General features: G+C 52.3%; 1 protein-coding gene across 5 annotated transcripts in view; it reads left to right on the top strand.

Moving 5' to 3' along the window:
* The first annotated feature begins 6 nt into the window (after positions 1–6).
* Positions 7–14,226, top strand: part of ATP11C (ATPase phospholipid transporting 11C) — a 52,271-nt gene continuing 38,051 nt past the window's right edge. For 2 of the 5 annotated variants that reach the window (XM_015626549.3, XM_015626551.3), the window contains exon 1: positions 10,891–10,971. In XM_015626549.3, the coding sequence (XP_015482035.1) occupies positions 10,915–10,971 (57 nt within the window). In that variant the 5' untranslated portion in view covers positions 10,891–10,914. Of the gene's footprint in view, positions 50–10,888; positions 10,972–14,226 lie in introns of those variants that run through there. The other 3 variants (XM_015626552.1, XM_015626553.3, XM_015626548.3) reach the window with 3 other exon arrangements.

Raw genomic sequence — 14,226 nt, 5'->3', positions numbered from 1 at the left:
GGCGGGGCCGGGCGCCGCCGCGATGCTCCGCCGCAGCCTCAGCCGCCTGGTGAGTGCGGGGCCGGGGCGGCGGGCGGGGAAAAGTTGGCTGTGTCGGTCTCCGTGCCTTGTGCCGGGGCTGTTCTCCGCGGGGCTCGGCGCGGGGCGCAGCCCCCTGCCCGCGGGGTGCGGCTCCGGGCCCGCAGCGGCGGCTCCCTCCGAGCCCTCCTGAAGTTGCCTTTGCTGCCGGAGCCCAGAGCTCGGTTTTGCCTCCCGGAGCCGCCGGAGGTGACTCCCCCGGGCCGGCAGCGCTCCCCGGACCGCGTGGCTCTTCCTGCCCTGGGCGGGATGCGGGGCGCCGCCAGACCCATCCCGGTCCCGGTCCCTTCCCGCTGCCACATAACCACTGGGACATCTCGCCGTGACCTCACTGCTTGGCCTGAGCCCCGTAATTCCTCATTTTTTCCTGTTCCACAGCGAACAGTGGGGAAAGCGGCGTTTTTCCGTGTTTTGGGGCGCTGCTGTTGATTCAGCAGTGTCACCGATTGCGCAGTGCGTAGTTAGCAAAGTTAGCGGAGTTGGGGCGGTGCTGTGTGCGGTGGGCACAGCCCCGGCTCCCGGGCAGGCTCCGGAGCCCTGCCCCGGGCTCCAGCCGCTTACCTGCCGGGATAATAATGGGCTCTGCCCGCAAGGCCCGAGCCGCGCTCTCGCACTCACTTGTGCTTTGGAGCGAGATATTCCTGCCAGATTTCGCAGCCTTGCAGCACAAGGGACTCTAAATGTGCTTTCTAAGTCTGGAGGTAGCTCTGCGGGGGGAGGAAATGGGTTGATTTCGGGTTGATTTTCCGTTTGTGGGCTGTGTTTCTGTTGCAGGCTCCGGGTTAGCCCTGTGGAGAACACACCTACCGCAACCATTGTTTTGCAGCCTCGGGGACACACAGATCAGATGGAAACTCAGTGCCCTGATTTTCTGCCTTTGATGCGCTTGGAGTTTAGCTCTGCCCTAAGTGTTTCCTACCCCACCCACCCTAGCAGAGTTTTCACCCAGTCGTGTCGAGAGGCGTTTGTGGTTTGAGGCATCTCCAGTGAGTTGAGTTAAAAGCTCCTTGAGGTGTCTGTGAGCAGGTACCTGCAGGGCCTGGCTGGGCTCTGCATCCTCGCTCCGAGGAGGGGTCCCTGCCCTGCCCGGGGGTCCCGCACAGTCTGTGTCACCTCTCGCAGCCCCTCGGCGTGGGGAGGGGACCTTCGGTGCTGCTGGCATGTCCTGGCCTTTGAGGTGGAGAAAAAGCATCCCGAGCACAAGCCGGGTATTTCTGCACGCTCTGTGCAGGGCTGAGCTGGTGCAGCCCGGTGTGGGAGGGTAGAGGTGCTTTTCTGGCGAGAGGAGCAGCTCTGTTCAAGGAGCAGGACAGAGTGCCAGGTCATCCGCAGTGTTGGTGCGGGGTTTACACATGGTTTGCACCTCCTGGCTTTGTAAGCAGCGTTTCAGCAGCAAGGAGCTGTTTGTTATCAATCTGGTGCCAGTGGCACGGGTCCCCCTGTATCAGCCTTTGGCTGATGGAGCAGCTCCTGCCGTGCTGCCGCAGCTCTGCCCTGTCCCAGCCCTGCAGGTGCCACAAGAGGCTCGGGTCAGTCCTGTCCCTCCTGCTCCGTGGGAGGAGAGGACAACCTGTGCCAATCTCTGTGGAACTGTCCCCGAGGTGCTGTCCTGCCCTCATCCTGCGTGGGTGCTGCTGGCCTTCAAGGGATGCTCATCTTGTGGCAGTGCAGAAATTCACTGCAGTTACTAAAGGCTGCAGATTTTCTGACACTTAAGATCCCATAGGGCTACTCAGTCAAACGTTGTAACCTCTCCACTGTGTGGTCTCTGCCTGAGGCTCGTAAATACCAACAGATGTTAAAAATCCTCTTTTCAATTGTAACTCACAGCTTAGGCACAATGGATGTGACCTGCCCTATCAGCATGACTGTTTATGGCTCTGTTTTTCCCCTCCTATGAACTCTGTCCTGGATAGGGTGTGAAATGGGATGGTAGAAAAAGCAAGAAGGATAGAGTGGCGTGTGTGGGTCTGCTTAGCTACCCAGGGGTACAGACTGATGCTCTGCAGAAACAAATTGGATTCTGAACTTTGATTTGCACCACCGAAATAATCCCTGTCAAAAGAAGAGTGGGGCTGGGATCACTGCGGGGAGGTGGGATTGAATTGCCATGGTTAATCCACTTTTAGGAGATACTGCCAACTTGAAATATAACTTTAATTCTTTTTTGGAAACAGATTCTAGCACTGGAGTCTTATTTTTAGTCTCCTGCTGCTCGTACGGCTGCTGTGGGGAGGATGCGGGAGCGGAGTGGGGAAGTGTGTGGGTGTCTGGGGAGGCTTGGGGTCACTCTGCTGTGCTGGGCTCCTCACAGGGCTGGGGTGAGCACTGTCCACTTCCCGACCCTCTGGGCAGTGCTGTCCCTGTGCTGTGCACTGAAGACACGATGTGCTTTCTCTCACATGTTACTCCCCGTGTCCCTGGGAGCGTGCAGAAAGCTGCACCCCTGGCCACAGCTCTGCACCCCAGCGCTGCGGGGCCCCTGCCCATCGGGATGGTGGGAGGGAGAAGTGAGACATGCAAAAAGAGAAGTTGCTGATTTTTTTCAGTTTTCCTCCCAGTTGGCTTTTGTTTACGGCTGGTCTGGAAGTGAGGCCTGGGAGCTGTGGCCCTGCTGACGGTGCAGGAAGGCTGGGGATGGTGGGTGAAGCACCCCGGGGTGCTCTCCCTCCTCTTGGGGTGCCTGGTGCTGGCTGAGCCCCTGGGCTGGTGCTCCCTGTCGTGTGCTCTGTCCTGGGTCTCCTGCCTCTGCAGTCAGTGCAGTTCCTCACTCTGCTTCTCTGTCTTCACCTAGGACAAGTAAGAAAACAGCAAACATTCTGTAAGTGGGAGCAAAATTCTTCTGAGTGTTTGTGCAGCGTGTAACAATAGGACCTTATTTGTGTTATTCCAGTTTAATTAAATACCTTGGGGCCTGATCCTCTTTGCAGCCTGTGCCCTGGTAGATCCCTGGAGTTTGGTGAGCTCAGGGCTCGGTGTGAGCTGCTGGTTCTCAGCACTGTTTGCTTGGTGCTGGGGGAAGAAGGTGTCTCTTAGCTGGGTGTGCAGTGGTTGTCCCTGGGCTGGACCTGAGTGGCTCTGTGCCTTGTCCTGGGCTGCAGTGATGTTCTCTTGCTGCTCCTCTCCTGGGGTCTGCATTCCTCTCCCCTGTGCCAGCAGTGGGGGCATCCCCAGCTTGGTTATGGGGCTCTATGGGGCAGGTCCCACCTGGAGCTCTGCAGGAAGATTCCCCTCTGAGAATGGGAAAGGGCCCAAAGTCACTTCTCAGGTGGGAAGTAAATCCCCCCTGGCACTGGGGAATAGGTGAGAAGGGCAGAGGGGGAGAGCCCCTGGGTGTCCTGGGCAGTGTGGGGCTGCTCCCTGCCCAGCTCGGGGGGATGCTGGAGTATGGCTCGTGGGAGGTGTCCAAGGCTGCAGGGGAGGATGCTGATTTACACTCCCATCTTCAGGCTGTGCAGCAAGTGTGTAATAAAATCTATTTCTGGAATCAGAGCACATCTGTGATTTTCTTTCACACTTGTTTTGTTGGTTTTTTTTCCACAGAGTGTGAACAAACATTAGTGTGTGATTGCTGTTCCTGTTCTAGTAATAAAGATGATTACACTTAGGAGTTGGAAGCTGTAAGAATTGTCTTTCCCCCCAGTCCAGCCATGTTAACACCTGGAGAGTGAGGCTGTACATCAGGTACCTTTTACCTGGCTGCCAGCTTCTGCAGGAAATGTTCTTCATTGATGTGACAAAAACCTGCAAGGAAAGGTTGGGGCTGGGGTGTCTGTGACACCAGCTGGCAGTTCTGCTTGGAGAAACCCCACACTTCCAAAGAGTATTTTAATATTACATATTACATATACATAATATTACATATAATATTACATATTTATATATGTATTTTAATGGAGCCACTTGAATTTTTCATGGAAGTTGCTGGAATTTTATTTTGCAAGATGTGTTTAGCGTGCTAGCAGCATTCCATGTGTGAATGCCAGTTCCCCTGTAGCAGCCACACGGCAGCTTGACCACAGAGACAGGAGGCTCAAACAGGGAAGCTGGAACTGCAGAAAAGCTTAGGGTTGCAATCCCTTATTGCCCCTTCCCTGGAAAATGGGGGCACAGGAGTTTCTCAGATTCCTGTAACCATTTCCTCTTCAATGTCTCCTAGCTGTAGCCTTATTCCTAGAAATAGCTCAGCCATTTGGCTAAAAATAAATAAGAATCAAGCAAAAAACTTGGCCTGGGATAAAGAGCTATGTGGGAGCGTTCATGGGTGCAGTTAAAGTTTGGGGAAGTTGGAAATCCCTGTGGGGAGGGCTGGAAAGCACCGGTCAAACATTAATGATAAGTGATGCTTCTAATTAAACCTGTGGTATGCTGAAACTTTTCTGTGGAGAATAATGAGTCTTGGCTGTATTTTGTGCTCCCCTCCATACCACTTTTGTCCCTAGCTGGTATTTTGGTAAGAGTAATGATGATTGTCTGGGCTGTGTGGGAAAGGTTCATAGCTGGAGCTGCAGCTGAAGGCATGGCAATTTGCTTTTAATAATAAAATTTGTAAAAGCAAACAGGACATCTATTAATAACAAGCTTTTCAGCTTTGCCTTTAATTTCATCCTGTTGCCTTTGGTTTATGGGTTTCCTTTCTGATTAAAACTGCTGTTTTCTGGCTGTAGCTGTCTCTAGCAGAGAGATTTATTTGCTTTTAACTAACTCCTAAGCTGGTGGAGAGTGTTCATGGTGTAAGTCAGGTGAAACCCTCACACCCAAAGGAGTTGTTGTCCAGTGATGATGTTTTCAGCAATGCAGGTTTGGTCCCTATGAGGAGCATCCTCCTCCCATGGCACCATTCTTGCCTCTCTTATCCCAGATGTGTAATTCCTTGCACTGTGGGACCGTGTTCCCTTGGAGATCTCAACCCCCCATCTTTGCTGAGGAAATGCTGGACTGGCCCGGTGGGGGAAGGTCTCTGTGCCAGGATGTGCCTGCCAGAGGAGCTGGCATTGCAGGGGGAGGGAGTCACCCAGCAGGGAAGGGGAATTTTCCAAGCAGCTTGGACACAGGGTGAGTGAGTGTGCTGTTAACTCATTTACTGGGGTGGTTGTTCGGGGGAGTTTCCTGTATTTACTGTGTGGGAGGCAGGTGCTGAGGCTGGAGAGCAGCAGGGAGGGTTTCCTGCATGGCTCTGGTGCTCACTGTGGTGCCTTTGTGCCCAAATGTGTCCCCTGCCCAGGGGAGAGGGCAGCTCGTGCCCTGTGCCAGGACAGGTTATCCTGAGGTTATCTTGGGAAATGCCTCACCTCTGCATCTAGACTGAAATCTGCTTCTCTCTGCTGATGTTGGAAATATTCCTGTGTTTTCTGAGGCCTGGGAAGGATGGGCTGGTTTTTCCTGAGCAGGTTTTGCCAGTGCTACACAGGGTGCTGTGGACTTGACCTGCCTGTGCTCTCCCCAGGCAGCACACCTGTATCCTGAGCCAGCTTGGAGCCCCAGGGGTGATGCTGTGGCAGCCAGGAGAGCCTGGCACACATCTGCAGCTCTGCCCCTGCCAGCTCCCTCACCTCTTACAAGTGGACAAGATGGTTTTTTTTTCCTACTTCAAATACAAAGCAATACTGAGGTTCAGTGGTGGGGTTTTTTGGTGCTTTCCCTTGTTTGCCTGGGTACTTGCAGCTGTCTCCAGCTTGTGGGGACCATGCAGGCAGGGCTGGTGTCCAGCAGCTGGGGCTGTGTTTGGTGAGCCCTGCTGGGATGGATGTGCCTGAAGGACACACAGAAATGGGCTCTGCCCAGAGCCTGTCCTGCCCCAGGGACACGCTGCCAGTCCGAGGGGTGTGCTGCTCCTTCCAGATAGGTGACAAGGTGCTGCTCACCTTGCTGATGACTGTAAGCCATTTCTGGTATTATTATTGAAATAATTGTACAATGATCTCGTGTGCTTTGGCTCCCCTGAGGCTCCCTGCACCCTTTCCATCGGCTGGCCCCAGGAGCAGCCCCCGCTGCAGTTGCTGAACTGCCTTGAATTATCCAGCACTCCTCCAGTGGCTCGTTCCCTGGGTTTGCCTGAACTGGCAATGTTTGATTTGGGCAGTCAGGATTTTGCTTTTTTGCAGTAAACTTGACTCCAAGTCTTGAGCAGGGAGCTGTTCCCTGGAGTGCCTTAACCCTCAGTGGGAGGAGGGCGATGCTCTGCTGCCCGTGCGCTGCAGGGGATGGCAGTGAGTGGCAAGCTGCTTTAAAGCTTGATTTACTAACTTGTAGCCTGGGGAAATAGTGAAACTTCCCTGTTTTAAAAGGTCCTGCCCTCATCTGGCTCCTGCTTGGCAGCAGCACGGCTGCTGGGTCAGGAAAAGCCTGTTTTTCCCAGAGGCTGCAGTGACTTCAATAGATATATATGCATTAAATATACATGCATGCAATATATGCACATTAAATATGCATATAAGCAATATATAGAGATGCATTAAAATATATATATTTATTTTTGGTTATGGGCTCTTTCTCAGGCTTGGCCAAAGCGCAGGGAGCTGCTGGGCAGTGACTGGCACAGGGCAGCACTCTGATGGTTGCAGAGTGCATTTGGTACAGAGCTGTACGTGGGACAGTGGGGTGGGAGAGGAGCTGAGGCTCCCAGGTAGGAACAGAGCTGTCCTAGGTTTTCCTTCTGGTCCCCTCCATCATTTTCCATGCTCTCATGGGGGTCCTTGCTGCAACAGATGCTGATCAGAACCAATGCTCTAAAATGTTTAGCTCCTTATGCAACCTCTTCTGCACATGATCTGCACTTTGTCCACTCCTGTGGGCACCTGTTGCATCCTGCTGACTGCAGTGGCTTTTTTTCCCCAAACCTGGGTTGTGTTGCTGGGGATGGAATTCCAGCTGAAGGCCATTTAGTCTAAAAGCCTGTCTCCTCTGGCCGTCCAGCCTAATTGATAGCGCTTCAGAGACATTTGTCCTGCCCTCCTTAATGAAAGCTTAGTGCATGATCCAGTTGTTTGTAAAGAGCTTTTTGTTTTCCTCCTGCAGCAGAAGGAGGGGTGAGCCCCTTCCAGGCTGTTCTAGCTGGATATTTTGCTCTTAAATCAGGCTGCTTTTTTTTTTTGTTTGCCATCTTGAACAGGATTCCTGTTAAACTCCATTGTGGCCTTTGCTGAGTAATGCTTTGCTGCAGGCTTTTTGCACTTGTTCTCAGCTGAATTTTCAGGATCTATAGGTGAGGGACTCCAGACTTGCTTGTGGAGAGCTTGGTAATTCCTTGCTGTATGTTTCCAAAGAATCTTTTCATCTGGCATGTCTTAAAGTGTGCTGTACACCTTAACAAGATTGTGTGAGATGATTGAAGTGGGACACAGACATCGCTCACTCGGTCAGTGTAATTTGTTTGCAGTGTTGTGGCAAAGGCACCGATTTGCAAACCAGAGGGATCCTCTATTTCTTGTGCTGTAAAGGACCTAGAAAAGCTGAGTAAGATGTGCAACAGGCAAGAGCAGACAATTTGAAGCGCTTCTTTGGTACTGCCATCCAAGATCTCTTCAGCAGTAATACAAATTAAATACTGCTTGACTGCAGCGACGCTGTGCTCTGTTGCTGGAGTCTCAATTGGCTTAAGAGGGGAAAAAAATAAAAATAAATCTCACTGCCGGGAAATTAAATGCAGGGGGAAAAAAAAAATCCACTTTTGTGAGCAGCCCTTCCATCTTTTATTATGATTTCTGTGTAATTCCTCCCCAGCATTCATACAAAGCCAAGCAGCTGCTATCTGTAGGGACTCAGACTGCACTCGGGGAGGCTGCAAAGCCAGCCTTGAAATGCAGTATTAATACATTTTTTTGTTTGCTTTGGGTGGTGTTTTGCATGCCACTTCTGTTCAGTCTGAGCTGTGGAAGGTTTTTATTCTTTTTGTTTTTTCCTCCTTCCTTCCAGCTCACCATTTCTTACATTGTTTGCTCAGGGAGGGAGTGCAGTAAAATGAGCTGTGATGCCCAGAGGGCTGTTGTCCTGTATCAGCCACATTGATATTGTGGAGCAGGGAATTTCCACGGGCTGGTTTCTGCTAGGGCAGTTCACTGGAGGCACTTCCCACTGGCCAGGTACCATTGCAGTAGGTGCAGGGTGGGGAGCAGGCAGAGAGAGCAGACCTAGGGTGAAGGAGCTTGTGTTGGTGATGGTGAGAGCAGGGATGCCCTTGTCTCGGTGCCTGGCTAGGGAAAGAGACTGATGGGATGCTGTCCTGTTCTCCAGCTCTGCAGCTGATGGAGCTGGGACCACAGAGAAACCCCCAAGCTCCAGGCCTGATGTGCCAGGGCCAGTGAAACCTCAGCTCCTGTGTCCTTGCAGCTTTCCTGGCTGCTGTGCTGGGCAGCGCTCGGTGTGGGGCTCACTCAGCCTCTGCTGCCTTCCCCAGCCCGGCTGGAGCAGGAGCCAAAGGATTTCCTGGAGATAAACAGTTCTAGGCCACATGGTGAGGATTTCTCTCCTGACTGGGTGGATTTCACTGATATCCTGCTATGGCTGTGCCTGCAAGCCCCAAGGATGAATCTGTTGGTCATTATTGTACCCAGAGACAAAGATGTTCCCAGTGTGGTCTGGGTCCTGTGGAGCAAGGGGTGAAGTAGGTGACTCCTACCTTTTGTCTCCTGGTGCTTCTGTGGAAACGCTTGTCTGAAAGAAAACCACAGCTTTTAATGGTTTTGGAGTTGGAAAAGTTGATCTGACCCGGGTGAGGAGCGTGGGGAGGTGCTCTGACCTCGGGTACCCATTGTGGGGTTGAGGGCACCCCGGGATGCTGGTGCAGGACTCGGGGAGTCCCAGCAGGCTGGACCTGCCCTCCCCTCCCTCCTGCTGGCTCTTTGGGATTTAGGACAGCTTCCCTGGAGGCTGGGCAGCCCTGGCTGCCAGCCCTGGCTCCTGGGTGCGGTGGTGAGGTCTGGCTGGGCAGCCTGCAGCCTCTGCCCCTGCAGTGTGGACAGCCAGGCAGGCTTGCTTCCCAGGGGAAAGGGGAGAAACTGCTCTGGGAAATGGGCTTCTCGCCAGTCAGCTGGCAGCCTGGCTCTGAAATGCTGGGAAAACTTAAAAAGAGGCAAAATGTTTGTAGGTGGCAGAGGTTAGAGTAATGTCTGGCCGAGCTGGGATGCATACCATAGCATTTAGGGGTTTTTTGCTTCCATAACTGAAGAGCTCAGGCTTTCAGAGGACCAGAAAACAACGGGAAAACCAACAAATTATAGCTCTGCTGGGTGATGCAAGCACTGACAATTGCAAACTGGGAGGTTTTTTCCATTTTGCTCTTATTTTAATTTTTGCCAGGCCAAATCACTGCTCTGGAGAGCTTGCTGCCCTGCTAAAATAGCTGCTGATGAACAGACATATGTGCACAGCTTGAGCCGGGGAGAGGAGGGAGGAAGAGTTTTGAAGACAGGAAAACCTCGTTGTATTTGCTTTGTGACCTCTGCAAAACATTTGGCTCTTATTCAAAGTCCTTTTTCTGTTCTCCAGCCTGAAGTGTTCCTATGAGCCCGAGTTTTATATGCTGGTGGCATGCTGGTCGAACTTTTCTTTTGGACTGCCAAAAATAAAGATCTGCTGCCTGTATTTCAAGATGAGCAATGGTTTCATAACCCTGGCTGCCAACAGGACAGGGGGAAAAAAGAACTGAGATGCTGAAAACTTGTGAAGGTCGGTGGTTGTGTGTGAGCAGGAGCAGCAGAGTTTCACAGAACAGCAGCACTAAAGTGGTGCTGCCCCAGTGGATCCCGTCTGGCCTTGGCTTTCTGCATCACTCATGAGCCCAGCTTTGGACAAGTGCTGCTGAGCAGAAGCTGGGGTTGCAGCCATGGTGGCACATTTGCTGGGAAGATGCAGTACTGCCTGGTTTGAGGGTTGACTGCCTCCAGAAGGAAAAACAAAATCTGTGCCAAAAAAAGGTCTTTTCAGCTGTCACCCCTGTCCATGGCACTCCTCAAGTCCAGGATAGGGCTGGGCTCTCTTTAAATTTATTATCTAGGGGAAAAACTCTTGTATTTCCTCTCTCCACCCTTGTGAAATCCTTCAAGTAGCCTTTTCCCCTGTTCTCTCCACCCAGGCATGTCTCTCTCTGCTTTTATCAGTGGCTTTGTTGGCCAAGTCGGTTTTTCCAGGAAATGCAGCCTGGTTGGGCTCTGCTGTTCCCCACCCGCTGTCCTTGCTGAAGGTGATCTCCCTGTCAGGCCATGTGGTGAGGCTGCAGGTCCTGGGGACATGGGGCTGGGCTCTGGCTGGCACCCCGTGCTTGGCTGCCCTTGCACTTGCATTAAGGGTGGTGTGGTCTGGTTCAGTGATGCTAGAGCTCCTCATGTGCTGCTTTACCATCCCCAGGGCTGAGGTCTGGGTGTTGAGCCCCATCACAGGCAGGCTGTGGTGTAAAACCCCCCAGGTTCTGGCCCTTTTCCCGTGGCTCCTCCTTGCTCTTGCCTTTTCTTTGGGTCTGGGGGCTCTCGGGGTTGCCCCTGCTGCCCCCAGCCTTGGCTGGAGCTGGCTTAACCCAGCGGTCACTCCCTGCTGCTCATGTTTTGTCCCTGGCTGAAATATCAGTGGCAGCTTCAGCCTCAGCACAGGAGAAGGGATAGTGGTTTAAATTTCAACCTTGTGTTTTCCCAAGGTGCCAGCCTTCCCATCCTGCTGAGGAGTGAGCAGCCAAGTCCCGTCCAGTGGGAGATGAGATGGGGCAGTGTGTGCCTTCAGCCCTTCCTCTTGGACCTATGAGCTCTCAGCATTGCAGATCCAGTGCTGGCTGTTTGTTTTTTCCAAGGTCTGTGCGTGTTATTGACCCTTTCATCAGGCACAGGGACAGTGGTGGGGTCGATCCTGATGGATGGAGTTCTCTCTCTGAATCAGGAGATCTGCCTGAATATGTGGTCGGTGTGGGTAAGCACAGTCAGAGCTGCTGAATTATGAAGGGTGTTCTCAGAGCATGGCTTGTGCCCTCAAAGGAGTGACTAAGGACAGAGAGCCATAGGGGAATTGGCAAGAAGAAATCTCAATTAAAAATATATCGGTTGGGCAGTGAGGCTGATGGGCTGAGCAGCTTCCCGAGGCTGATGGATGTTTTGGGGAGGTTACAGTAAATTTATGGAGGCTTTTTAAAATTGTGGATGTGTTTTCCTTTGTTCTTCTGAGGCTAAGTGAAACAGGAGCTAGAACAGGCTGTTTTGGGAGGTGCTGTTATTTTTGCAAGCTCTTTTTGTAAATCAGGTCGCCTTCTCTACTACTTTTATGATAAATGGAACAATACAGGAGCAATTAGACTTTAAAGTACTCATGAGATTGAAGCCAAGTAATGTGATTTAATCTTTCTTTTGCATATATTTAATATAAGCTGTGATTTCATTCAAATGTTTGAGCTTTGTACTTGTACTGTATAATCTCTGGGTTTAGCAGATGACTTTATTTTTTTTCAAATGCCTGTGGTTTTTATTAGATCTGTTTTCTATGAGTTATTTGTGTTTACTTTGTGGCTTAAAGTTATCTTCAGCAAACATGAAAGGAAATGTTTTTTTACTAGTTAGTTCTGGTTTTGCTGCTTTCTGGAACTGTAGTAAATCAAATGGTGGTGGTTTTTTAGTTTTCCTTCTGCTGCTTTTTTTTTTTTTTCTGGAAACAGGGCCAGAAGGTAGCACAGACATTTGCTTTCCATATGGGGGATATAATTAAACACTCTGTTTGCAGCTGCCCTAGAAATATTCCTCTTGAAGTGGCTCCTTGTCAGCGGTGACTGCAGAGCACAGGTTCACCTCTCCTGTTGAACTCAGTCTAACTCCATTAATTTTTACCCAGGCTTGCTAATTGTTACCCAGGTTTGCAGCTTTTATCCAGTCCATGTGGGTGCTGTGGTGGGTTCCCAGGCCGTGGGGAGGGTGGGAGCAGTTGTGCTCCACAGGGACATTTCTGTGGGAGAAGGGTGAAGAGGCATGTGGGGACAGTTGCCTGAACTCAGGCAGAGAATTTGGGGACTGCTGTGGGCTGCAGATGTAATTCTGCCACCTCTATGTAATGCTCCCACAGCTTCAAGTCATCAATATGTTGGGTTTTTAATTGCATCCATGGGCATTTTTACTCCTGGCCTGATGCCTTCAAATCATACCCATTCTTACCTCCTCAGAGAGAAATGAATAGTGAAACTCCGAGCCTCAGGTGACCATGGGTGCATAGTTGGGCTTTTTCAGAATGCAAGAAAATATCCATTATCCCCCTCAATGCCTTGATTTCAGAGCTGCTGCTTCTGGCAGTACGTGGGCTTTATAAGAGGTGCAAGCATGGGAAGGCTGGGTTGCATCAAAGCATTTGACAGAACACATTCATGTGTGAGCTTCTCCTGGCACGAGAAGGTGCAGCAGCAGCAGCAGCAGCAGCAGCCCTTTGCCCTGCCAAGCGTGGGCAGAGGCAGGACGGGCAGGCAGCTGCCAGCCCGAGGGATGCTCCTGGCAGAACAACCTCTCTTGCCTCCTCTTTGTCTCCTGTGATTTCTGGCTGACTCTCTGGCTGCTGTCTTCCAGCTGAGCTGCTTCAGGAGGGATGTGCTTCGGATGCCCTGCTGATGGGCTTGGTTGGGCACTGGGGGAGTGAACAGGAGCTCTGAACTGTTGAAACATTGCATCCCTGGGCTGGTCCTCAGCAGATGCAGGCAGGATAGTGGCTGTGCTCCATCCCTTCTCAGCTGCTGGTGTCTGCAGTGTCCCCCTGCAGTGTCTGCCAGCTGCTGGGAGCTCTTCTGGCTCGCAGGGACACGGGAGAGCAGCTGGGTCTGTGTCACCTGCCGGCATCCCCAGATCCTCCAGGCTTGGTGGGGCCATGCAGTGTGGCTTCCCTGGCACTGTCCCCACACTGTGCCCAACCTGACTCTGCTGGTCCCTGCAGACAGCTCTGCCTCTCCCAGTGCTCACACAAACACCTCCGGCCCAGGGGGGTGAGAAAGTGCCTGTGAGGGGAATGCAATTGTTTGTTTTCTTGGATAATCCTTGTGGCAGGAGAAACTCTGGCTTTTGCCTGTACCAGCTCTGTGGACTGCAGGCTTTATAGAACCCAACGAGGCAGCTGCTTGAATTGCATCCAAGTAATATTTCCTTTTATTTTTTTGCCATCAGAATTAAATTTTTTCATGAAAGGCAGTTGGAAAAAGTCATCTAAATCCTCTCCCTGCTAATCTGCATACTTTATAATTTTCCCAAAAGCCTGGCAGTTATTCCCTAAATCTGCCTCTAAGTCTCTGTTGAGAGCTGTTATTAAGACGTAGCAATCTATTAAGGACCCGGCCAGGGCCCGGGCTGGGCTCGTCAAAGTGAGAGCTTTTAATTGCTGAGTTCATCCAACACCTCCTGCTGCAGGTGTCTGGTGTGTGCTGGCTTCTGGGGGGTGGAGAAGAGATGTGGAGCGAAGCCTTGCAGCTTCTGGTGTGGCTGTGGGAAGGTGTGATGCCGTGGGAATTGAGGCAGTGGCGAGGGAAGTGCTGTGAGTGTGGGAGCCTGTGAGACTGTGGAGGGGTGCACGGTGGGTTACAGTGTCACTGCTGCCCTGCCATCGCTCACCTGTGTGGGTGATGCTGCAGGTGAACAAAGGGGCTGGGGGATGTGAACCCTCCGGTGCACCTGGGTTTGGCTTCTCCTCTGCTCTGGGGCTTCACACACACCGTGCTTCCTGTGGACACTCAGGAAATCCTTGTGTATACTTTTCCTGAAGTGCTTTAAGCAGAACTCGGTGGTTTCCGTGCCAGTGTGTGTGAGTGGCAAGCCCTCACCCTGCTCCTTCCCAGCGCGTGGCAGGGGAAGCTGTCCCTTCCTCCCGGGGCTGGAGCTGCTCCCCAGGCACTGCTGGCTCCAGAGCCCGGCCAGGGCATGGCAGGGACCAGCCGTGGGGACATGTCCCAGCTGCTGGCTCTGCCTCCTGCTCCCGGGGCACAGGTGGGTGACACCATGGCTGGCACCTCCACGATGCAGCAGGTACGTCAGGGACCCTGCTCTGGCTCCAGTTTGTGTTTTGCACGAGGGGCTGTTTGCTGCTGCAGCGGTGCTGCTGTGGCTGGGAGGATGGAGGCATTCCCTGGCTGGGGGTGTGTGCCAGCCCTGCCCAGCTTTGGGGTGCTCAGTGCTGGGGGTGTGTGCCAGCCCTGCCCAGCTTTGGGGTGCT

The sequence above is a fragment of the Parus major genome, chromosome 4A (genome assembly GCF_001522545.3).
Source record: "Parus major isolate Abel chromosome 4A, Parus_major1.1, whole genome shotgun sequence".
NCBI classification, from domain to species: Eukaryota; Metazoa; Chordata; class Aves; order Passeriformes; family Paridae; genus Parus; species Parus major.
Note: the sequence above shows the minus strand (reverse complement) of the source record. Positions and strands in the feature narration are given on the sequence as shown.